The 26,208-nt window shown below is 34.9% G+C and overlaps 1 protein-coding gene across 1 annotated transcript in view; it reads right to left on the minus strand.

Moving 5' to 3' along the window:
* LOC129939847 (protein serrate) overlaps positions 1-26,208 on the minus strand; it is a 130,943-nt gene that overhangs the window by 83,795 nt on the left and 20,940 nt on the right. The window contains exons 2-3 of the mRNA XM_056048015.1: positions 2,917-3,034; positions 2,565-2,749 (exon numbers count right to left, since the gene is read on the minus strand). Of these exons, the coding sequence (XP_055903990.1) occupies positions 2,565-2,749; positions 2,917-3,034 (303 nt within the window). The remainder of the gene's footprint in view (positions 1-2,564; positions 2,750-2,916; positions 3,035-26,208) is intronic.

The following is a 26,208-nucleotide window of genomic DNA, read 5'->3' on the forward strand; positions in this document are numbered from 1 at the left end:
GTCAACACAATGTATAGAGAACCAGTGACAACAATGCCAAGCTGCAAAAAAAAGAGATATGAACACCGACTTCTCAGAAGGAAAAAGAGAGAGAGCATGACAAGCGTGCGGTCGAAAATGTTGAGAGGTTTAAAAGTAGTAATGAAGTTCAAAAGTTTTATGAAGAAGTGAAATGAAATTCACAAGAACATAAACCTCGCACTGAAGGCTGCAAAGACGAAAGTGGAAACATCATAGTGGAACCGCAGTCAATGCTGAAGATATGGAAGGAATGCAGACTGTATAACGGCGACGACCAACCAAATTCCGCTGTCGGACAGGATTATCCGTTCAACATAGATGATGAACACCAACAAACCCGTCTTCCCGTTTTGCCATTGAAGCCGCCGGTGCAGATGGTTTTAATGCCAGGCTCTTCAAAGCAGCTGGATATATCTTGGTTAGAAAGCGTTCCCGATGAATGAAACCTCAATATTGATTGCCAGATTCTAAAAAAATGAGACCCTCTAAACTGCACCAACTATAGAAGAATCAGTCTTCTTAATATCGTCAACAATCTGATAGGTCCTTATTTGTGTGGTTTTAGACCAGGGAAGTCCACAATCGACCAAATATTCACATTACGGCAGATCCTGGGAAAACCCCAAGAACATCAAATCATCGATTTCAAGGCCGCATATGACAGCATCTACAGGGACGAGCAATTTAGAACTAAGTCTTGTTGTAGTTGTCCATTTTTGCAGGATGATATGGAGAATTTACACTGCCTAATAAGGGTTGGAAACAAGTCAACAGAACCTTTCGATGTTAAAAAAGGTTTTAGACAAGGTGATGCGTTTTCCTTAACATCATCCTTGAAAGCACTAGAAGCACTATCATTCAAAAGTCTGTCTGATTACTCCCATATGCTGACGACATTCTTTGACATAATCGCAAGAACTCAGCATGAATTCAATGGGTCTTTTGTAAAATAATGAGGGCAAAACAAAGAACATGCTGTCTTCAAGAAAGGACCTATAACACCGATGACGTCTTGGTCAGAACCTAACCATCTACAGACGAACTTTGATAGTAGTTAAAGATTTTGTCTACCTAGGCTCCACTTTGAACACGCAAAGCAATACCAGCGCTGAGATCAAACGAAGAATTACTCTTGCAAACTGCTATTTCTTTGAGCTTAGAAAGTGATTGAGTAGTAAAGCCCTCTCTCGAACCAAAGTGTCGCTATATAAGACCCTCATCAGATGGAGAAGTTTATTGGGCGGTTTACACAGTACTGTAGCGCTACCTTAAGTAAGTCAGTAAGTATGGAAGATTACTCGAATTGTCTAATCAACGAACACGTCTATTTTGAAATTGTTCTGACAATTAATGTCAAAATGAAAATCGTTTACTTATTGGGGTTTTTATTTTTCCAATTAAGTGGAGTTCGTTTCAGTCGAAAACCTCGTACAACTGTTAAATTTTGCCTTTTTTTTAGTGTGCTTTCTGCATTTAAATATAATTCTAAATCTTAACATATTTGACAGTTCATTCTGTGTTGTAAAAACAAACAGTCCTAACAAAATGTCAAAGTGAAAGTCTGTTACTTATTGTGTTTTTTAGACGGTGTTTACATTAAACTCTTTTAAAGTGACATATTTTGACATTTCATCATGTAATCATAAGTTTCCTGTCGTTTTTAAGGTGTCAAATATGAAGAACTGAGATGAAACTTCAAACTTTAAATACGGAAGCATTTTAACGAAAGATCTAAAATGAAACTGTCAGAAAATTCTGTGAACTCACAACTGATATTTTAAATTAAACAAACAATCTTAAAGCCTTTAAATTCTTATTGAATACGAAAGAGAACAGGCAACAATAAATAGGCTTTCCAAATAAGTAATGACTCTTGATGACAACATTTTCTTCATTTTTCTAAGGAAATAAATTTAAATGTCTAAATTAACAACAAAGAAATAGCCTATAACAATTAAACAACAATTTATTACTTGTTTTCTCACACTCGTGAGTATTTTTCATTTTCATTATATGGTAGACATAGAGGTGCCCACATCTTTCTATACATGAACCATTGACCATTAAGCACGGTAGCTTTAAAAGCCATTACACCTACTATAACCATAATGGTTAAAAGCTATTTTCTATATCACGTTTGAGGTATTTATGTTTCCTTAAACAAAAATTAACACTTTTTTCTAATCGCTATAAGATCTCTAACATCCGTCCAAGCTACTTCGACCTTGTGTACATTCATTCCATCCAACCAAAATAACAAGCTGAAGCTCAATAGTATACAATCTTTATGTACAGTCTATATGTTCCACCTTGCTCACATACAGAATACAGTGTGTTGGATTGTTGGATAGCTCGTGCTTATTTGTGGTTTTTGGAGCGTGTTTTTCTCCTAAGCGATAGCGATAACGATGACGCAGACGGACGTTAAGAAAAATGTAATCAGTAATGTCAAGTACTTAGTATATTGCTCTCCTACAACCACATAATATTTTGTTTTGGAAGTATGTTGGTATAAAATGTAAAGATAGTTTGTATTGACTTACCGTCCAGCGAAATGTAAATGGCAGAACAATAGCACCGATTCCGGGATCACTCAGCACGAAACTAGAGCCTCCAAGGATGCCCGTACTCGAGTTGCCAAATGAACACCCGGCCGTAAAGCTTTCTGGCGCCGAACTCTGGTACTCCTTGAGACACAACCGGAACGCCGTCGAACATGGCGGACAATCTGCAAAATGTAAACCATCTCGTTAATTATGTTACCTCTTATAAATATAAACAAAACCAATGCAATGGTCTAGTTGTGCAGAGCCAAGCAGCATCAACATCAGCTTCAGCTTTAGCAACTTTAACTACAAAGAAGCAGCACGTATAATAACCAAGTCAAGTACCCACCTGTTGTTCTCGTACTTCTTATTTCTAAAGGAACACCACAGCAATAGCCGCTCATCAGGTGGCTGTTTGTGTTCGAGATTTCTAGTAGTTCCAGCTCAAAGTTGCCGGCCGTTGATACCTGTTCGTTCGCAAAACATAAAAGAAACAAAAAAAAGAGACAAACAACAAAATTAACATTGCAAAAAAACGAGACGACAACGAAAATACAAAATGTAGTTACATGACAAATAATTTCAGCAAATTAAAATATAATGTCCGCTCTAATAGCAAGTCTAATTAAATTGCCTCGAACAGAACTGGAATTTGCTTTGGTTAGTGCACACATTTCTTGTTGCAAGCTACAGACTACAAACTGCAAACTTGCGTGGACGGAACGCGACGCACATGACGTTTATATACGCGAATGTCCGTGTGCATGATATGCGTTAGCGTTAGAGTTCGCTCGAATTCGCGCCAGGATTATGTAATCTTTTTCAGCCAGGATGGATAGTGATGGTGATGTTGATGGTGAATTGTGCAGAGTTGTAGAGAACTCGAGCTCTTGAGGTCTTGGCACCCCAATAGTTCAACTTTTATCTTACTTAGACTTTTGGGATAAACGTAAAACGTGGACTGAATCCAAATGTGCGTATAGTTAATTTTTTCAAGTGGGCATTTGTTTCCGCGCGTGTTGTAAGTGTAACGTAGCTTGTTTTATATAACGGTTTTTCATTGCGAAATTAATTTATTTGGAGGTCTACTTGGAGAGTATTTAATCAAAATTAGCTTAATGGAGTTTTATTTTTTGTATACTGCACATTTTTTTATTACAAAAAATTAAAACAACTTAGGTAAGATTTCATTTTGAAAGATGGAAAATTTGTCAAGCGACCTTAGGTGGTGAAGTTAAGTGACAGTATATAATAAAATATGAAGTAACTGGGAGTTTTATGACATGGTTAGGTTTAGATTAAAGGCCAAACAAGTCTTAGCTGAAATTAAAGGAATTTTTAGGTCATATAATCGTAACTCATACAACATTTAAATTATGACTTTCAAAACAATTTTTGTCACTTAATTTGACAGAGAAACAAATTTAAAGTTGAAGAAAAAGACTAATTTTTGTTCAAGTCATAAATTAAAAACTAAACTTTGCTTCATAAGAGTCGTCAACTTGTGCGACACTTTAAATCTTGGCCGAAAAAGAATATGTCATCTGTCATGTTAGTCGAACTTGCAGGTATCATAAAAAGTTGTGTCATATACAAAAGGAGAACATGAGCATTTAGGTGAAACTAGAAAGGGAATTTAAACTTTAACATTAGAAATACCGTACTTTATTGCATTAACAGTCGTACATTTTTCGTTTAAGTTTCTTTTTAAAAAAGTAAGAAAATCTTTTTTTAGAGAAACTGTCTGACAGATGACAGTTATTAATTAATAACAGCTACAGAGCGTAAGGCCAGACGGGGCCTATGATTTCTAATAATATAATTTACAATACTGTCCGACATTTACTTTTATTTGCCACACAATGTTACATAGAAACAGGCAAAGAATTTTAAAAACCTAACAACAATTTGGGAGTTTAAATTTCGTGTGTTATTTTATGGGACTTGCCGTGAATATCCCTGCAATAAAAAATTGGTATTTCAAAGAAGTCAAGTGTTAGAACTGACTTACTGACCTTTTTGGGAAATCGAAAATATTAAATGAAACCATTTTAAGTGTAATATTTGGACTTTAGAAAAGTGTGATCCCGATTCGTTCATTGTCACTTCGTCAAAAACTCAACCTATTTTGTTCCGCTATCACCGAGTTCGTATTAGGTGACTTGCATTTCGGACTATTTTCCAAATTTTAGAAACCGCTTATAGGTTAAACGAATTGAAAACTGCAACCTTCTGAATGATAATGTAGGGTTTGACGGTATTGTTGGAATTTGTGGCAACATGACTACTTTTACTTTAAGCTTTCAAGTTAAAATGGTGGCTTCAAAAATATTTCCGGTGATCTTTTTGATGATCAAACGTTTAACGTTGAATATTTGAGGTGGTTTTAAATTTCACAGCAGGATAAAATAGGAACCCGTGGCGTTATGGTTAGTGCTTATGGTGTTGGGTTCTCAATCCCAACCTGTGCCATCTTTGGTTTTTTTTTTTTAACGAGTACTGCCTCTTGTGAGGAATTGACAAAGTTTCAAAGAGTAATTCTGGTCATGAAAAGTGCTTTCTCAGGTTTGATTTAAAAACTGTAGATCCCCTCCATTCTTGTCAACAGTACTCGCACACAGGAATGGTTGAGAGTTGTAACTCACTAAACCCTAGTTCTCAACGGACTGTTGCGCCTTAATCTTTGATAAAAGATTATTACCATCTTTTAAGTGATTCTGTCCTCGGCTGGGCTAGTTCCTTAGGCTATCTTAAGAGTAATTTCTAGTTCAGTACGCGTAACACGTTCTGTTAGAAATGTATAAGGTCTATGGTTTGTGAGCGGTACAAGATCTTGTAGACTGTAGTTTTTTTATTTTCAATAACACTGGGTCGATAGGAACTATCTGAACTGTATGCTTGCCACTTCTTTGCGAATGTATTTGCAATTCTTTCTGGATCGTTTTGCATTTGTCCTACAAAAAGCATGAAAGTAAATGAAAGCATTGGCCTTCAAAATGATCTGTTCAAAGCGAAAAGGTCCACATCTTTAAACTGCACTGCAAATTGCAAAAACTTTATTCTCTGATTAAGAAATATTATCAATATTGACTCAGCGATCAACGATTGTTTTCGAACAGCCTCTGGAGCTTTAAAAGCCACAAAAATAGAAGCCTTAAGATTAGAAGCAGACTGTTAATCTTTTAAACGCTTTGGAAAAAAAAAGAGCAATTAACCTTATCACCAAAACACTTACAGATTCAGTCCATCCCCTCTTCAAGGCTGCTGAAGATGTCATAAGCACTACAAAACCGATTAGGATGCAGAATCAGCGAACAGCTACATTGCAGAGTTAACAACAATTTATAAAGGCATATCTGTAGCCCAAAAATACTCTAATCGATCGCCCATTGTAACCGATAATCTTGGTATCCTCATGGGTCTTAAAGAGTTAGAAAAGCTATTTTTAACACTCAACATTACTATAAAGCTGAAGATCCTGAGCAGTGTTCGAATTGTGAAACGATACTCTCTGTTTGGCATATCCTTGTCTAATGTCCTATATCACGCCAAATTGAAGACATAGCGCCATCTATTGAATACTTACTCAATTCAGTCGACAGATGTCGCCATTGTGATCATGAATTGAGATGTAAGCTGTCCTATCTTTTACATTGGATCAAACTGCACACGGTGTACAAATTTGATTGAAATCAGTTAAGAAGTTTAGGAGCCCATCGCGGACAAATAACGTGACACGTAATTTATTTATATTAAGATAGGATTTAAAGATATAACCTTGAAATAATTTAAGTTATTTGGTTATTCACAACATTTTACGGAATCTTATTTATTTTGCAATGTATTTTATAAGCCACATTCTGAAAATTAGGGAGTACTCGAAGCACTGGTACTTGAATTGAATTAAATTAATTTTCCTTTCAGAAACAAAATTAATACCAAGTACTTATAAGTTCCAAGTTTCAATGTCCTTTCAATTCCCCCCATGATTATGTACCCTAATATTAAGTATGAAACAAAATGTTGAAGTACTTGAGGATTTAGAATGTAATACTCAATTACATTGTATTACAATTTAAACTTAATTTGTGAAATTTTAAGTGGAAGTCCTGTCTTCAAAACTCCAGTAATTTCTGTGAATTGATTTCATGCTTTTAAAATTGACGCAGTTAAATAATTAACGACTCTTAATGTTGGTTAAACAAGATTTGGGAATCAATAAACTCAAAGTCCCATCAGCAGGTACATATATTAACATCTCTGTCAATATTCACATCTTCACCTGATACCAAACTGATTTGTTTTCGTGCCTGTTCATTTGGTTCCCATTTTCCTCATAGCCCCTTCAGCTTTTTGGTTTCCTTCCCAAAAGTTGAATGAAAGTGCCAAGTCCAATTTAATAATTATCATTTTCAATTTCCAAAATGAATATTCTTAACTACTTAAATATAATGACAAACCGGTATCTCAGCCCAAAAATATGAATAATCATGGTTTATAAATTATGATAATTGTTACCATACTTTTGCATAAAATTAAATAAAACTCATAATGATTTCCTCAAGTATTTTGACCCTTTCTATTCTTATATTCTAAAGCTGTGTAAAGTTATAAAAATAGACAAATTCAGTAGCTCACATCTTCATTAAGAAAAACGCAAAACCAAAAAATTCCCACCACACGAAAGAAGATACAAATCATTGAACCATCTGAATACCGTATTTCCTGTTTTCTTATTATACGAGTATCTACGTTTTGAACCTCATATTGAATGAAAACTTTTTTAATTTTAAAATCGGATCTATAAATATTTCACTGATTTCGATTAGACTTTTGATATTGTGAATGAAAGAAACAAACATAAAGAAAAAATCAATTTGTCAGTTTATCACAATAGATTATTGGTTTGACTTTTGATTTTAGTTTTTTTAGTTCTTTAGTTTTCTATCCATAATTCAATGGAAAAGAACGAAATCAATTGACATATCGATGCGGGTTTTCAATTCTATGAATGTATATTACAATATTCAATTTGTCGTACGAATGAAAATCTTTAAAGTCAATAATAAACATAACCTACAAATCTTTATCGTTTTAACGTAAGATACACATAATGTCATTGAATTTATTCTTTTCCATATGAGAAGATAGATGGAGTATGTATCTATGCATTTTCCAAGACTTTAAAGAAATTGATCTATAATCTTCTATTTTATCCATTGTACCTACACACTCCCTTATTGACATTTATCTAATTTATGCTGTTTTTGGTTTGGAATTTAGTTGAAATTCTATACGCCACTCACATAATAGAAACGTCAAAATCTTCTTTCTTTAGGGAATGCCATTCTGTTGTGTCAAATAAATATCTTGATTTAGATTTAGATTTTTTTTAAACGTCAGATGTTCTGCAAATACCTTTGGATGGATGGATCATTCATTCCTTTTGTACGAATTGATTATAATACGATAATTTTTCAAGAAAGCCCACCTTACGCGTTTCTTTTTACAAACAAACAAAACAAAATTGAATAAATAAATAAAACATTTTACAACACGAAAACCGTTAACAAAACCAACAAACTAATGTCAACTAGTCTTATAAATGTCAAACTGAATGATTGAAATTGAAAGACTTTTGAAAGGTTATATCATCAATTGACCCTCGTCTAAATTTTAAATGGTTCTATGGAATAGCTTTGGGCCAATTGTTAAATGGGCTCGATTATAATTTATTTTAATAATCTTTTTCTAAAATCAAATAAGAAATTAAAATTTTAGTTTAAATGTTTAAGATAATAACTTAGTTTCGGGCTATTTTCAAGTATGTATTTATGTATGTTTATCGCCAAATTGGTGAACAGGTAGATTGGATTTTATACATTTTTTAATCTTTTCAACTTTTTGTTAATAATGCATTCGATTTTGATGTTACATTGTTTATTCAATCTTTTTGTGTAAAATATTAACGAAATATTCATTTAAATTTTTTTTTCTTTATTTCACACTATTTCAAATGATTCGTTGGGAACTTTCTTTAAAAAAAAGACAGATGACAGATATGGCGTGTTCAAATTTCGGAGTTAATTTTGAATGCGTTTTAATTCTAACTGATCCCGATTTTTAATATTCAGTTGACGTTTGGAGATACTTACATCATATGAACATATATTGTTTCGAAAGTGATATTGAATGACGTGTGGATAAGTTTATGCAAACAAATATGGCAGATAATCCATTAAAATATACTCTGATAATTTTATCCAATTTACGTAAACAATTTGCTTTTCGAAATTTGACAGTTCATATTGAAATTTTCCAAATGTTAAATTAATTTAGTGTTTTAAAGACGTTGCACGAATACCCTTTACAATGCTTTAAACAAATTGGGATTCAAAATCGATATAAAGTTGGTAAGCTAGGCTGATAAGTACAAAATAAATTGTTCAGCAAACTGAACCTAAAGAACTCTTTAAAAATCTATCAATGTGACAGTCAACACATTTTAAAACTGACAAATGATGATTTATAATTTCAACGTAAACTTCTCCTGTCTGTTTATTTCACAAAATATTATAAAAGATGATTTTCTTTATTGCTCAGAACTCTTAACTCTTTTAAAAGATACATTCAATATACTGAAAATATGTTTTCGAAACGCATTTGAACACTTAGCTCTGTTCGGTTTGATTCGGCTTTCCAGATTTTAAAAATTGTCTTCGATTAGTGAAACCAAATATGATTGATTGTTGATTTGTGTGCTCTGTCTTTTACTCAGAATGCTTGTACTTGTTTGCCTTGAAAATTCTAAAACCGTTGTTTTAATGAAAAACATCTGAAATTCATTGAAGCCTTAAACGTACTTAACAGAAAAATACACATTTTTTAACTTTTAAAGTTCTATTTTGGTCCAGAACTCTTAAAAAAACAATTAAAGGGTGGTTAAATTTTAAGGGCCGATGTTGACTGTGAACCAAACCTAAATGTCAAATCTTTTTCTTCACTTTATTTGACATTTCTCAATTTCTGATTAATTCAATTTGAATCATAGAAAGATTCGCAATCGAGCAAGTTGTAATTAAATTTATTTGTGCTTATTATGAAAATGGGCGTTCAAATCAAAATGTATATTTTTTATTCGTTGGAATGTGAGTGCAATCGGAAAAATTCTGCAAATATTTGACCAAAAGGGTGCTGATAGATTGGCAGAAGAGCTCAACACGTCGTCGTGTCCAAAAATTGCACCTCTCGCGCTCGTCGTTGATACACATTTTATGCATAAAGGTGCAATTGAATCAAGAACTAAAGCCTCTTGACCATTTCAAGCGTCGTCAGAATGGTGGCAAGAAATATCAAAAGTAGATGATCAATTTTAGAAGAAAATCAGCTTCAGTGATGACGACCTCAGTGGATTCGACAAAAAGCAGAATTTGCGCCATACTAGGTCTGTTCAAAAAGTCCCCGGAATTTTTAAATGTCGAGGGGCTGGAGAGTCAAATATTTTTGTATTGTGTTGGCATACAAGCCCCTAAAGTATGATGCAATTAAGAACTATTTTCACTGTTTACTTTGTCTGTGGGAGTGGCTAAGGTTCGAAGTGCTTTTATGACTTTGGCGATTTTTGCTTGTTTAAAAAATGGAAGAATTGAAGAGTCAAAGAATTTGTATTAAAATTTGCGTTTTAAATGAAATAAATTGTAACAAAGTGTGTGGAATGTTACAAAAATCCTATGGGGAGTCTGCTATGAAAAAAAACAACAAGTGTTTACGAACGGTAAAGCGATTCCAAGATGGCCGCAAACACTTTGAAGATGACGAACGCTCTGTTCAATAATCGATGAAAATGTGAAAAAAGTGGTAAAATGGTTATGAATGATCGCCGAATCACAATTAGAGAAGTTGCTGATGAACTTGGCATATCAATTGGCTCATCTTATAACATTTTTTCAAATGTTTTGGGCATAAAACGAGTGGCAGCAAAATTCATTCTAAAACTGCTGAATTTTAACAAAAAAAAAATCGCATAAGAATGGCTCAGAAGCTGTTAAATGACGTCAACAACGATCCAAGTTTTCTTGAAAGGGTCATAACTGGTGATGAAACATGGGTGTACGGCTATGATGTCGAAACGAAAGCACAGTCGTCCACCAGCAAGCATCCAACTTCAGCAAGATTGAAAAAAGCACGTCAAGTTCGATTGAATGTGAAGGTTTTGCTTACTAATTTCTTCGATTATAATGGAATAGTGCATCAAGAGTTCTTAATACAGGATTGTACAGTTAATAAGGAGTATTACCTTCAATTGATGCGACGTTTGCATGAAGTAATCCGAAAAAAAAACCGCTCGCATTTATGGCTTTTGCACCACGATAACGCACCTGCTCACTCGTTGTTGCTTGTTCGTAATTTTCTGGCCAAAAACAATACCGTGATTTGACATCGATAGACATCTTTCTTTGACTTTATTAAAAAGTTAAGGTGTATTTCGATAAGCCTGCAAAAAGCTAAAGTCTGATAAGTTTGACAAGTTTACCAAATTTTCTAACATATGTACTTATGTATGTTGTTCAGTTCATATGCTGAGATCCCTGAGGTCAAAGTTTTGTTCATTTGAAAAAACATACTTGAATTCCAAACTCATTGACATAAATTTCGCTGGATTTATTATGTTTTTTTTGTAAGTATAATTTCTTTTTTTAAAGCTCAATGACCTAAGAAAGTTTTTAGACAGTTTTTAGACAATTATCATTTCAGATTTAAATGTCTTAATCTCAAGACTTCCTTCCAGAGTTCAGTTATAATTACCTCATAACAATAAGTTTTACATTTAATATTGTGAACCCTTCAAAACAATAGCATCTTATATAAATCACAACATAGTGTTTTTATTTTCCGCTCAAAGTTAGATATAAAATAAATAACTCGAAATTATTATGTTTCTAAATATTTACTGTGTAGTGTAATAATAATTCACTTTGTTTATGTTTTTAAATAAAAGACAAACAAAAAAGCTTCAGAAGTTTCATACAAAAGATCATAAATTGTTGTTAAAGTGTACACCAGGGGAATAAAAACAATACTTTGTTTATATTTTTTTGTTAATAAAATGTCTAGAAATTAACAAAATTAAGTCATAAATTAATGTAGAACATAAACAAAAACAACAAAAGTACGAAATATAGATGCTAAATAAGTTAACTAATGAAGAAATTAAGATAACAATACTTAAGGTACCTCCCTTTGATGATGCCACAATCACAACAACACCAAGAACAACACAGAAGACCTAAAAAATTACTACACGATAAAACTGAAAAGATTGGTAGGAGATTTCAAAAATCAGTATTCTAAGATAAGAAAAAGCTATTATTTAACAAATGAAGGAAGAAAAAAAAACTTTATAAATAAAATAATAATCAACAACAAAGAAAACCTGTTGTGTGAAAATTATGACAACCTGTAGACCAAGAAAAGAGATGCCTCGAAATAAGTAAATTCCAAAAACCAAAAACAAAACCCAAAAAATAAAAGCCATGCATTTGTTTTTTGTTTCCTTTTGACTAACGGTTAGTGTGTTTAAGTGTCTTAATTAAGGTGCATTATAGCTTGAAGGCAAGACTTTCAAAGATTTACATTTTATGAATGCACTTTTATTGGGGTAAGTCGTAAGTCTCTGAACTGAGCTGAGCTGCGGAAAGACAATACACCAATAAATTCAATTCAAAAGTTTGAGAAAAATTTGATTGTTTTGTTTTTTTTTTTGTGTTTTTGAAAATGGAAACGTTAAGTTTTTGATGAGTGCTTCATACTACAAAGAAACTGTTTAAAAAAAATAAAATAAAATATTCTATAATGAAACATTCTTAATTGCTAGATATAGTTTTATTTTCCTCGTACTGCTGCGCAGGAGATTTTTAGATGAAGTGTACTTTGATTGGCACCCTTGACGTTCAAAATTATTTACTCTTCATTAAAAAAGAAAATAATAAAGTTGATAACTATTCAATAATATTATTTTATATAAAAGTCATCATTAAACTTGAATTATTTAAAAGTTTTAATTGGACATTGTAAAGTTTATGGACTTCTTTTTTTCTAGAAATGAATCATTGATCAAAAAGATAAAAATATATACACAGTATTATAAAATATAAATGACAATTCAACAAACTTTTACGACTTTACGTTTAATCTACTGAAATCGATTTCAAGATTTTACAACTGATCTTTTGTTCCATGAAATAAGGAAAGCATTAAAATAAGGAAGAAAAAACGGGGAAGAGCACTAAAGTAAATTAACAAATTACAAGTATTTTGGTTAAACAAAATTCAAAGATTGAAATGTTAACAAGATGTTGAGAAGATGTTGACATTTTAATACATAAGAAAGGAGACCCTATAAATTGCGCCAACTACAGAGGGATCAGTCTCCTTAACATTGCACACAAGATCATCTCTACCGTACTATGTGAACGTCTGAAGCCGTTCGTCAACAAGCTGATAGGTCCTTATCAGTGTAGCTTCAGACCAGGAAAGTCCACTATCGACCAAATATTCACACTACGGCAGATCTTGGAAAAAACCCAGGAACTTCAAATCGATACCCACCATCCCTTTATCGATTTTAAAGCCGCGTATGACAGCATCCATAGGGAAGAGCTCTGTAGAGCAATGTCTAGTTTTGGCATCCCTGTCAAACTTATCCGTTTGTTCAGAATGACGATGGAGAATGCACGCTGCTCTATCAAGGTCGGAAAAGATCTTACCGATGCATTTGATGTCAAAAAAGGTTTTAGACAAGGCGATGCACTGTCATGCGACTTCTTCAACATCGTTTTGGAAAGAATTGTGCAAAACTCAACCGTCAACACTAGAGGCACAATCTTCCAAAGGTCCATCCAATTACTCGGATACGCAGATGATATTGACATAATTGGAAGATCAAAGCGTGATGTCAGTGGAGCGTTTTTGAGCATTGCGACGGAAGCGAAGAAGATGGGTTTAGTGGTCAATGAGGGCAAGACCAAGTGTATGCTGTCATCAAAAAAGGACACTGAACGACGACGTCTTGGACAAAACGATGGACAGCTATAACTTTGAAGTAGTTAAGGACTTTGTCAACCTAGGCCCCGCTATTAACACAGACAACGACACCAGCGCTGAAATCAAACGAAGAATAACTCTTGCAATCGCCGCTTCTTTGGACTTAGAGGGCAATTGAGTAGTAAAGTCCTCTCTCGAGCATCTAAAATCACCATCTAAAAGACACTCATTATCCTAGTTCTCATTTTTGGCGCTGAGGCCTGGACCCTGTCAAAGAAAGATGAGAGCGTTTTAGGATGCTTCGCTAGCTTAGATGGAGAATGGAGGAGAAGATATAACGACGAAATGTACGGGCTGTACGGTGACACTGACCTAGTTAGCAGAATTAAAGTCAAACGGCTTAGATGGCTTGACCCGAGGGACGGCGCAGTAGAGAAAGACCAGGACTCAGGTGGCGCAAGCAGGTGGGTGAAGACCTCAACCAACTTGGCGTGCGAAACTGAAGACAGCTAGCTAGGGACCGAACTGGCTGAAGACGGATGTTGGTTGAGGCCCAGGTCCGCCCCAGGACTGTAGCGCCAGTTAGTAAATAAGGAAGTACAATAACTTCCTATGGGAAGTTAAAAAAATATCAACGGTTAATTAACGATAATTCATAATTCACTCAACTAAAAAGTTTTTCGCAGCAAAAAGTCTTTAAAAACTTACTAACTAAGGAAAGCTGCTAGCTAGAATAATATGCCAGATAATTCCTTTAAATCGGTTTTCTGAAATTGTGATCATCACTTTCAGGAAATTTTTCTTGCTACATTACGATTGTTTTATTGCTTGTATGGCAATAGCCTCATTTTGAAAACAAATAAGATCTAATTACACAGTTAGCCCAAGAACCGTATCAAACAGGGAAACAATGAGGATAAGAAGGCTTTTGAACAATCATTCGAAAAGGATTTTCCGAGCGATTTTTGGGCGAAAATCCAAATCATTTTGCTGCATTTCAAGGACCACAAGCGAAGACACCAGGTTGCTGAGAAATGTCTGTTTTGAGTTTTCTGTGTTCACTGAAGTTTAGAAAAAAAACTTTGAAATTTTAAAGGTCGATGAGAAATTGTCTAACCTGGTCTTTCTTTACTGCTGTCTACAACACTAATATCTTAAGTTGTTCGCTTTCGATTCCTTACATCATTAACTTTTCTCAACAACCCAAATTCGTTTACCAGTTTGACTATCATCATCTATGGCTCGACGGCCATTATCTGGTCTTGGCCTTAATTTATCCCGATCGCTAGATAACTCCATCCAGCATAAGCATTGTCTACCATGCTGTCGCCTACCATAAAATGTACTGCAAAGAACTTTCCGAGCTGGTCCCTCTTTACTGATATAAGCTAGGTGCCCTGCCCACTTAGACTCGAGCTAAATTTTTTGTCAGAATATCAGCTTCCAGATAGATTGCATACAATTCATGATTGTAGCGTATCCGGATTTGTTTTTCATAACATAAGGGTTAAAAATTCTCCTCAAGACTTTCCTCTCGAATGTTTCTAACAGGCCGGAATGCTTTTTTTCAGCAGCTTAAAAGTTATGGTAATGTTGCAGATTTTAAGAGGATTTGAAAAAATGAAGTAGGCTCTGTTCTTCTTCTTCTATTGTGATAACGGGTGCTACTACTGTCCTTAGGTATTTCAAGGATTGAACTACTTCAAACTCATGTTTTACTACCTTGATTGTTTGACCAATTGCCGGTCAAAAAGGTTCTTCACGCACGACGACCTAACAGTTTAAGTTTTTCGAATTGAGACTTTAAAAAATTCACCATTTTTGAAGTGAGTTCGAACAATTTCAATACATTGTGGAATCCTGCATCGATCTGTATTATTGTTAATAACGTAGTAGTCAGCTGCTAGATGTTCGGATTTGGTATAAAATTGTAGGTCGCTGTTTCCAGTTTTTAATTAAAAAGATCCTTATCCAAATCAAAAGTCTCCATCGTTTCCCAAATCAACGAAAAATATAAAAAAATCATTCCAATAAACAACACATCAAATTCGCCTAAAATGTCAAAACTTGCATTAATCAAAGAACCAACAACAATGAACTTATAATTCATTTTATTTCTTTACCTTGGTTCACACGTATAAATTAATCATCTCCACAGGAGAATCAAATGATTGACAGTTATACTCTGCAACTATTTTCTCATAAAAAATAAAACAAAAACAAAAAACAAATGTATCTTATCAAATTCTAATAAAATACAATTTATTGTTCCTCATTATTTATACTCCTTGAGTTTACGGCAAAACTATCTCATCATCAGAGAGAAAGATAGAAACCCATCACAAGGAAATGTTAATACCACCAGCAAAGTTAATAGATCACGACAGAGTATATTAAACTTTTTAATTATTATTCCAAAAAAAAAACTACTAAGTCTCTTAAAACAAAAACAAATAAAAAAGGTTAAAAAAAGATACACGAAAAAATAAACCAACCTCAATAAATAACATTAATGAATTCATTTTCCCTTCCGATGCGATCGTCCGTTGATCGTTTTGTTGTTTTTGTTTTATTTTTATTGTGCGATCGCACTCTCTCTTCTCTACACTCCACTGATGCTGATGCTGGGCTGATCTTAATTTCAAGGTTCCCAACCTCAATCAAATCCATTCCTATGAAATATCCTCATCCCTCGGCATCAACATCAGCATCGAACAAGATCATCGATCGATGCGGAGCGGTAGTGGTGGCAGCGGCAGAGGCGGCGGTGATCGCCATGTGTGCGATCAGGATGATGGAGCGTATGTAAGTTTAGGGAAAAAGGCCTCTTTAAACACCATTCACATGGATAAACGCTGATGCCACGGAGAAACACCGTCATACATCTTCCAGAAATGACTTGGGCTGTGATTTCGTTCATTAATAAAACCCAAGGGTCTCTGGGATGGCCTTTGGCGTTGGTTCTGATATTGATTCTGATTCTGAGTTGTGAGTTCTGTTTTCTGGTTCATGGTGTATCAGCATCACACCGTGTATCAAACCAGACGAAAGCTGAGATCACCGATCATCGATGATTGCGTTGAGAATACCTATAGAGGAAAATCCATGCTTCAAAAGAAGAGATAGAAATAGAGATCGTACAAAAGAGAGACAAAGAAGATCAGCAAATCACATAGAAATCCAATGGAGGACAATAGGGACGAGGCTAAAGGGGATAGACAAGAAAAAATAAAAGATACAGATACTGTAAAATATTCATCACAGAACCTGTTTCAATATTACCAATCAACATAGCAACACAACTCACAAGACAACACTAACTGCAGTGCAACAAAACAGAGGCGCACAGGTGGGAACATTTTCCCGCATCATCATCTTCATCGATTTCGAATATACGATCGTATGTTGGGATTTCTGGGATCACCGCGCACAGCTAGCTGAGTTCTGAATCCGAAAGAGGGACATAGGAGAGAGGCAGCGATAACAACAAATCGTTCAAAAAGGATACATACAGTCAAAACTCTCTATCTCAAAAAATTGAAAAAGTATTGAAATAAACAGATTTACGTAAAATAAGGAAAATGCTTAATTTATTAGGGGGATAGGCCGTGACGGTTGGTTAAGAAACTCTCTACAGAGGCTGCATAAGGACACAATACGTCTAAGCCCCTCAAAAGATTATCAGTAATATTATGCTATACGTTCACTTGAAAATCTGTATTCTGGAATTTTTTCTGTCAAATTTGTTTTAGATTGGTTAAAACTTCGTTACAGAGTAAATTTGCCAAATGCGATCAACTTTTAATTCTAAAAAGATAAGATTTATCAAATACACCACCAACGGAACCAATTGAAAAATTTATATGAATCAAAATATTTCTTTGAATCGGATAACCGATTATGCAACTCTACATAATGTTATTAGGCTTCAAGATGTGAGTTTCCGTTGTTATAAGGCCAACCCCACTGGGAAAAATCGGAAATAAGTTCAAACATGCATGAAACGGTCATATTCGACGAAATTACCGCAAAAATCTTTCAATGTCCCAAAGTTAGTAAAAATGTCGGGTCATTTGTAAAAACATACCATTCATGCTCGTCCACAGTGCACTCCAAGCAAGTTCGATTGATAAAGCCAGTTTTCTTCCAGCACAGTTTGCTCTTAATTTGGTGCTATCAGAGAGTGTCATGAGTTCCCTGTTCTTGAGAGCTTAAACGATTTTATGGGACGAATCTTCTTTCCTCATCGTACAGTTGAAGTACAGGTATTAAAAGACCTTCACATACACAAATCCACTGTCCCAAAAAGTATCCTCCTTTGTTCTAAAGATGTGTTCCTCAAAGCTGCCAAAACCACTGAGTAAAGGTTTGCATTACAGGCTTGTCAAAGAGACCTATTGAGCAGGAAAAACGGGACTCTTTCCGAGCGAATGGAAAACAGAATTTGTCTCTCCTGTCCTCTTTCTGAGCTAATGGAAAACAGAATTTGTCTATCCTGTCCCTAAAAAAGGCGAATCTTCTTCCTCATCCAACTATCGGCCAATCGAACTCACGCCCCTTCTTACCAAGGTCATAAAACTTCTTAATGACCAGTAGTATAGCTTTCGTAGCAATGGGTCTACCGGTGATTTTATGGTTTATCTAACCAAACAGTGGAACAAATCTTCACATCGTTTTGATAGAGTTTTGCAATAAGGTCTCTTATTAAAAATGGTTGTTTTGTTATTGATGAATCTCTTCTTTTTGGATTAGAAATAACCTTTGTAACCATTCAATACAAGTTGTTTTGAATGGTTTTAAGTCTGAAATTCAAAAAATTAATGCTTGTGTTGCCCAGGCCCTTTTTGTCTCCGACTCTCTTCCTTTTATTTATATCCGATCTTTTTTCTGTCAATTTTAATCTATTTAACTGTTTCGCTGACGACAGTACTCTGAGCATTTCATAGTCGATTCTAGATGCACATTCTTGTCCTTCGGATATGCAACTTTAACCTGACCAACCCCAGATGCGACTATCCATGTGTGGCACTTGAATCCAGGAAACTAATTAACTTTCAATACTCGGATAAGGATTACCTCTTATGGAATGCTTAAGATTTCTCCGACCGACGGTTAAATGAATTGTTCACCCCTTCTAGGAATTTTCAATTCCAGACGTACTGTCAAGCATAGAGATTTTTTTAACCGATCGAGAATGTGGAGTGCCTTATTCACCTCTGTTTTTCGCTACCATATTGATGTTCAACACTTTAAGACACTTAAAGGAAGGATTAAAGAGTATCTCCTCATAAATCCTTCCCTGTTTTCCTAAAGTTTGCACAGTGTTTAAATTTTAAACATTATAGAGGTTTTAATAATCCAATGTTGTTTGTCCATCAATATTTCGCATGTATTTTTAAAAACAATAGGTCCCATAGTGAAATATATTTTTTCATCGATCCCCACCCCTCAAACGTAATGCCCCTACTTCGAAAATGCTATCAAGTATAGAGCTTTATTTATGAAGCGCACTGCACGAATGTGGAGTTATCTGTCCGCTTAAATGTTTTAAATTCATTGCAATGTGCAGTAATACCAAAATGCATCGTTTCTTCTTGTCTCACTGTACATAGCACTATAAGGGTACTCATAACCCTCTTAGTGGGTATAATATGAATAACATTTAATTTTAATTGAGAAAATCATTTTTAACCTGAAAACCCGGGTCATCTAACGACTTGATTGAATAAGAAATATTTTTGGAGAGCAATCCCCAAAACTTAGTATTTGAAATCTAGGTGTCCTTATAAATTGGTAAATGTGGTAGTCGGTTTTATGAGAGAAGTGAGTTTCATAAATTCAGATCGTTCTAAGACCCAATCAATAACATTTCAAGAACGAAATCCTGCAAACTAGAGGTCAAGTAAAAAAGGGTCGAATTTTAAAGCCCAAGCTTTTAGTCATTCAAATTGAAGCTTAGTTGGAATGGCATTTGAGTCAAACTCATCAATTCTGATTTTTCTTTCGCATACAATTTAAAACTCGTTTTAAACCCAAAACCAAACACAAATCTCTCCCAACTGTCAAGATCAACACATTCGTCGGATTTCAGTATTAGATGAGATTGATTTGCGAGCTATTAAAGTCGATTTAGGAATTGGCATAAAAAACAAATTTGGAATTCAGATTAATATTTAAAAAACCTGGACGTCACGTTTTCCTACACTAAATGAGAGTTTTCACTGTAAAAATAAATGTTTGTCTTGGCCAAAGTAGATACTGCGTGGCTCACAATCGGTTCAGTGGATGGATAAAAAATAATAAAAATTCCAATCGTTCGTTCCTTCGTTCGGTCCTCGTTGTTGAAGTTGAAGTTAAAGTTAAAGAGTCGAAGTATAGTAGAAGAAGAAGAAGAAGAAGAAGAAGCGTTTTGTATTTCGGCTACTTTTTGATTTAACAACTTGCTTGTCATTGCTGACGATACGCGCGATTGCAATGCAATGCCAATGGTGCTGGAATAAATGGTAAAATTGTGGTGATGGTGATATTTATAGCAGTGGGGTTAGGTGGGGCGGTACAGGGTAGATATAGGCATATAGATGGTACAACAGGATGTTGCGTATAAAACGCGTATTCTGTACAAGTGCGAGTTTTAATCCTTTTTCTTTCAACAATATGCCGCCGCGATAAGAAGACACAACGCGACGACTGACGTTGAAAAAGAAGTAACTTAAGTTGCACACCACCGTGCCGCTCAGGCCGACCGATGCGATCCGATCTGAAGCGATGGATGGATGTATGTTAGCCTGGCATTGGAATGCGCTTACGTTACGAGAACTCAGGAAAGAAGAGCCCAGAACTCCTGAGAGCCAGAGGAACAGCCAGAAACAGAGCCAGAGTCAGACAACGACAACCTGCAAACAGCAAACAACTACGACACGACACAACGATGGAAAAGACGATGGACGAAACGGACAAGCAGCGGATGGATCGGCTAAACGCACAGAACGTGATACAAAACGAAACTCGATGGTCAAGATTCTACTAATGAAGATAATTTATTATGAGATTCCGTTTAATTAAAGTCAGATAAGCAACAAGCGCGGCCCAAGATCACGGCAAACCGAAATATTCACATCACCAGGCTCAGGCATCATCCAGGAGTATACGAGGAACCCTTCCGTCCTCCATCTAAAAAATTTGTCGGTTTGTTGGTTTCTCGGTGGTGATCTTTTCCTCCTCCACATCACCTGTACCCCTACTTGATGAGATTCTGAAGCCGAACAAAATGAGTGGTGCTATGGTATTTTGGGGTTTTCTGGGAATTGCGTCAGCGTCAGAAGAGACGCAATGCAAACGATATACCGGGACAAGTTTTATTGAATTCCTCCGAGCTCTCTGATGAGGCTCCGATCTTGTGTTATGTTCAGGTGCATGTTCGGGCATCCATATGTTAATTAATTTTAATTGATTCCATTTCTTCTTGGTCTTTTCTCATCGGGGCGACCGACAGCCAAAATACAAGAAAGTGTAGCCATTTAGGTGGATGTACTCGTATAAATCCATGTCATGAAATTTTTGGAAGCGTTTTTTCAGTTCCTTTTTGTTGACTCATTTCGAGCGTCCATGCCGGCGCGGCGGCCGGCGTTAAGAAGTCTTTTAATTTAATTAAAGTCTACTCGGTTTGTTTAAAATATAAATAGGTTTACATTTATTTATGCAAATTTTTTCGGCATCTTTAGTTGAGAAACAAAATTTAAAAACAAACAAAATAAAGGAAACATATGGAAGTCGTCTCTTAAGCATCATTTAATTCGGACAAAAAGTTTAAAAAATATAAGTAATAATTTTATTAATCGATTCATTTGTTGATTTCAAGGTAAGTAAGTGACTGACACAGGAGGAGAGCGCATTCAGAGAGAAGGTTCAAGTTGTCTACACCACGATGTGGTTTTCCAAAACCCAGCAGGACACCAGAAGTTGTCAAATAAAAATAAAAAATATAACTTGCTCCTTTTTATTAACTGCTGACAGTTGCGTTGTTGTTAAAATTAAAAAATATCGCTTGCCGTTCGCATTTATTCAAGTTCTTATAAGAAAAAAACGAATGAATTGATTATTTATGGGTGCGTTTTATTAAATGTATAATTTTTGTTTCCTTCAATTTTAATCACCACTTATTAGAGCTTGAGCTTGAACCAACAACGACGACGCGACGGATGCGATGTAGGTTTTAAAAAAGTTCGACTCGACTTAATGACAAACCATTTACCATGTTACATTTTGTAAAATCTTATCTGTGGAAATTATCTGGCAATTGATTAGTTCAAGCTTTTATCTAGACAAATAGCAAGAAGATGGATTCCTGTGGTTTAGGCCGGAAAAAAAGATGACTAAATTTAGGATAAAGGTTAAAGTGAGTGGAATGGTAGGAATGACGATGAATTAGTATGATAATGGTGTAAATTTAAAGGTGAAGGGAACTGGATTTTGAGAGATTTTGATTAAGTATTTCGAAATGTTTTGAAACTTAATAAACATAACTTTGTAAGTGTTTTCGATGGGTGCATTTTTTGGTGACTAATTTTGTGACAAGAATGGAATTGGGCTACAACAATTGACTCCTTTTGATCAAGGCCTTGACAAATGGGGTTTCCAATACAATGTTTAATTTTCATCAATAAATTATTATTTCATGGCAAAGACTTCTTCTTCTTCTTCGTTTCCGGCTGCTACTAGCAGCACTTAAACTCCTCCTGGAGCATAGGGCGGCAACCAGTTCCTTCCATCTCTCTCTATTCCTAGCACGAAACCTCAGCTGGAACAACGTCTCCAAGTTTTGGGACCGAGCGTCTCTTGTTCTTCCAGGCCGCCTTCTACCTTGAGGATTCCATTGAAAGCACTGCTTTGCTATGTTGTTGTCCGCCTTCCTCAATGTATTGCCAATCCAGCGACAATTTCACTGCGCGATGTCAATTTCCACTTTTGTTTGCCCAGTCCTGAGTCACAGTTCATCGTTAGATATGATTTGTGACCACCGGATGTGCAGGATGTAACGTAGACAGCGGTTGACAAAAATTTCGTCAGCATAGTCCAAATGGCTTAATGTTTCTTTCAGGCGCTATTGGATACCCAGTTTCTCGTGTTCACCCACCGTAGCAGTCATAACATCATCAATAGCAAGCAAGAACAGAATCAGTGACAATACATCACCCTGAGAGCTATCCATTGCGCAAAACGAAACACCTTGCGTTGTTGCAACAATTTTATCAGGAATGCCTCTAGCAACAAGCGATCTCCAGATAACATCACGACTAACGCGACCGAAGGCCTTTTCAAAATCGACGAACATGAGATAAAGTGGCGATTTTTACTCCGGCGATTGTTCAAGAATAATTCTCAAGGTATTAATGTGGTCGGCAAATGATAGACCACTGCGAAATCCCGCTTGATGCCTCTTGAGCGTAGACTCAATCGTAGATTTTATCCTCTCGAGAATGATGTTTGCCATTAACTTTGAAAATAACTCCACGCGAGTTATTGCAGTTCTTAAGATCACCTTTTTTTGGTAGCTTGACGATTACCCCGTCCTTCCATTCCCTGGGAAAGGTTTCGTTTTCTCAAACAGCCAAGTCGGGATCCACTTTGAGGAATTCGGAGTAGTATGCCATCCAGCCCAGTTGCTTTGTTGTTCTTCCAAAGGTGTATCGCGGTTCTTATTTTCGTGAATATCGGGGGGTCAATACTAATGCCTCTGGTAGATCTACGTATGTCCGGCAGTTGATGATTTTCATTTGCAATCTGGTCATTCTTCAGCAATGTACAGAAGTGCTCCTTCCATTTCCGCAATTGATCTTCCATAGACACTTAAAGACTACCGTTCGTATTTAGAACAGTATGGTTGACAATATTTTGTTGGCCTACAAGATTTTTAGTGATTATCCTCTTCTTGCGGCTTCCTCAGCGCTTTCTGCTGTCTAATCTGGCCCTTCTATCTTGTCTCACACACTTCTGCACCTTTTGAGCTGTTCTACGCTCACTTCGCAAAACCGTTTTCCGATGAACATCAATTTCATTATTTATATTTATTTTGAGTGCTCTGCGGTGTGTAATTTTGTCCCAGGTGTCTCCATAAATCCTTATCTCTAGATTGCCTCGGTACCGTTTCAGATGCAGCGTCAATAAAAACTCTTTTTATCGTGCCCCATAACGTCACAATGGAAACATTTGCGTTTAACCCCTCATTTGAGTTTTTGCAAAATCACGACAAGTACTTGGATCACTAAAAGCGATTTTATTGCCTAAAGTGTGCCAATAAAAATGGAAACAATGGGTTATTTTCTAAAAGAGCTGACGAGCTTGACCTAACCTTTGAGATCGATAGACGTCTAAAGGTGTTACATCAAAAACTCTAGGAAGCTAATTCAATTAAATTCTTATTTCTTTTTTTCAAATGAAAGATGTATGAGGTCTATAATTTAATTTTATGACTTTAGTTCTTACTTTGAAATTAAGGCTCATTCCTGAACTAAGCTTAACTGAACTAATAGCATTGCTAAAGTAGCTTTTTACCCCAGTCGATAAATACTTCTAAATGTTAAACTTCTTTAACGATTGATGATTCGAAGCATCGTGTTGAAACGTTTTTAATTCTTCCGGATTATCAATTTGTAATCAGATTGCAAAATTGTGCGCCTAGGTCGTACCAGTTATAATTATTTTATTTCTAAATATTCTAAAATCTTGTCAAAACAGATCTTGAGGATATGTTTTTGGAGATTTTGATCAGACCTTCATGTTTCCACTTGGATGGCATAATCTGTGGTGTTCTTTGAAAGTTTACAATATTTTTTTTTTTTCAAAAAATTCCGCTCAACAGTTGCCATTGCAACAGAATTAACAAATAAACTGGAGGCACTAGTTTATTTGTTAATTCTCGTATTCATACACTTCATTGTTATAGCAATAGGTATTTGAATTCCACAACTGCTTCAATAGCATCGTCCCCGAGGGTCCAATAACGACTATCACCTATTAAACTGTTACGCGAACATAATTTTTGATTTTGAGCTAAGGATTTGTAGGTCCCAAGTATTACAATATCATGGAAACTTGTTAATTTGTAGCTGTTAAGCAAGTGGGTTGTCAGACAAGATAACGCTTGTGTAAAGAGAAATGTGTAAACCGGGAAAAAATCAAAGGTCTTAAGATATAACTTCGAGTGACTGATCAGAATCACCCTTTCAAGAAGTTTCACGTTCAGAATACAAATTTGTCTAGTGAACTTCAACTATGTCATCGGATTATTATAAAGACTGTATACCGTTCCATTTTCAGTAATGGCTTCTTTTTTACTTCTCACGTGTCTAAAGATAAAAGTTGCTCCAATACCGGCCTATTCAAGGAAAACCTTGTTTTGAAAAACCTCATAGATTGGTTTTTAAGATCACGTCAATTTTTCACAATGAACATTAGTCAACTTTTGACAATCTTTAGGCGGGAACTGGGAACTCAAATTTTGTTTCAACAAAAAATCAATGATTGAGTTTTAAAATTTATTTGGTAAAAGTTGTTACATTCTCTTTTTTGAATATAGAACGACCCCATTTTTTATAGAATTAGTTAAAATGTTAAACTTCTTTAACGATTTCTATTCTCAATGTGTGTCACCTTACCTTGGCTGCATTTTATAGACATTTTGTCGCCATGAAGTTACATTTTATTTCTTAATTGTGATATTCTCATCTTTTATACTTAAGTTTCATATCTTCTTCACTTTTGTTGTAAGTTCTTTAACATTTCAATATAATCAACTAATCTTCTTATTTTTTAAACATCTATTTTAAGATCAATTTCAAAGAATGATATCATTCAAAATGAATGAACTCCTCATAAGAATTCTTCATCAAATTAAAACCCATTTTTATGAACTTCCCAAAGAAAGAAGTTAACAAAAATCCAATAGGTTATTGGATTCATCTAATCTAACCAAACCATTATACTTAATTTTAATGGCATTTTGACGAGATGTGCTTTTTTTTAAATTTATTTTTATTAAATGCTTCGTTTTTTATGAATGTCATCCTATTAGTATTTTTTTCCATAAAAAAGAATCATTTTCAAACAATGGATATCAATAAAATGTACCAAAAGATAGGTTTTTGATAAAGTGAGAATCTGAAAACAACAAAAAGTAGAACACGGAATTTGTTTGTATATAGATTGAATTTATTTAATTCCTTTTTATTCAAAAATGTATTCATCAAAATTCTAATGTAACCATAAAGTGTTGTTTTATTGCTGTATAAATAAATTAATGATTCCTTCAATTTTATTCACTTTTTAAAGAAATGCATTCAAATAAATTTAATTCAAATATTTTTGAAGAAAGTCGTTAAAAGTTTGTTTTTGAATAATAAAAGTCTATTGGTGCAGTTTATTAACGGTCATTTTACATGGAGCAAACTTAAAGAGACGTAATAGCGTTTTATATGTTTATTTATACTTTTTAAATGTTATGTTATGTATAGTTAAGAAGTTCCATTTTTTGAGTTCTAGGCATAATATAGCGAGCATTAACTCTGTATAGAGTTACCGCTGTATTCAATTAGTTTTTTGA

Source organism: Eupeodes corollae, chromosome 1 (assembly GCF_945859685.1).
Source record: "Eupeodes corollae chromosome 1, idEupCoro1.1, whole genome shotgun sequence".
NCBI classification, from domain to species: domain Eukaryota; kingdom Metazoa; phylum Arthropoda; class Insecta; order Diptera; family Syrphidae; genus Eupeodes; species Eupeodes corollae.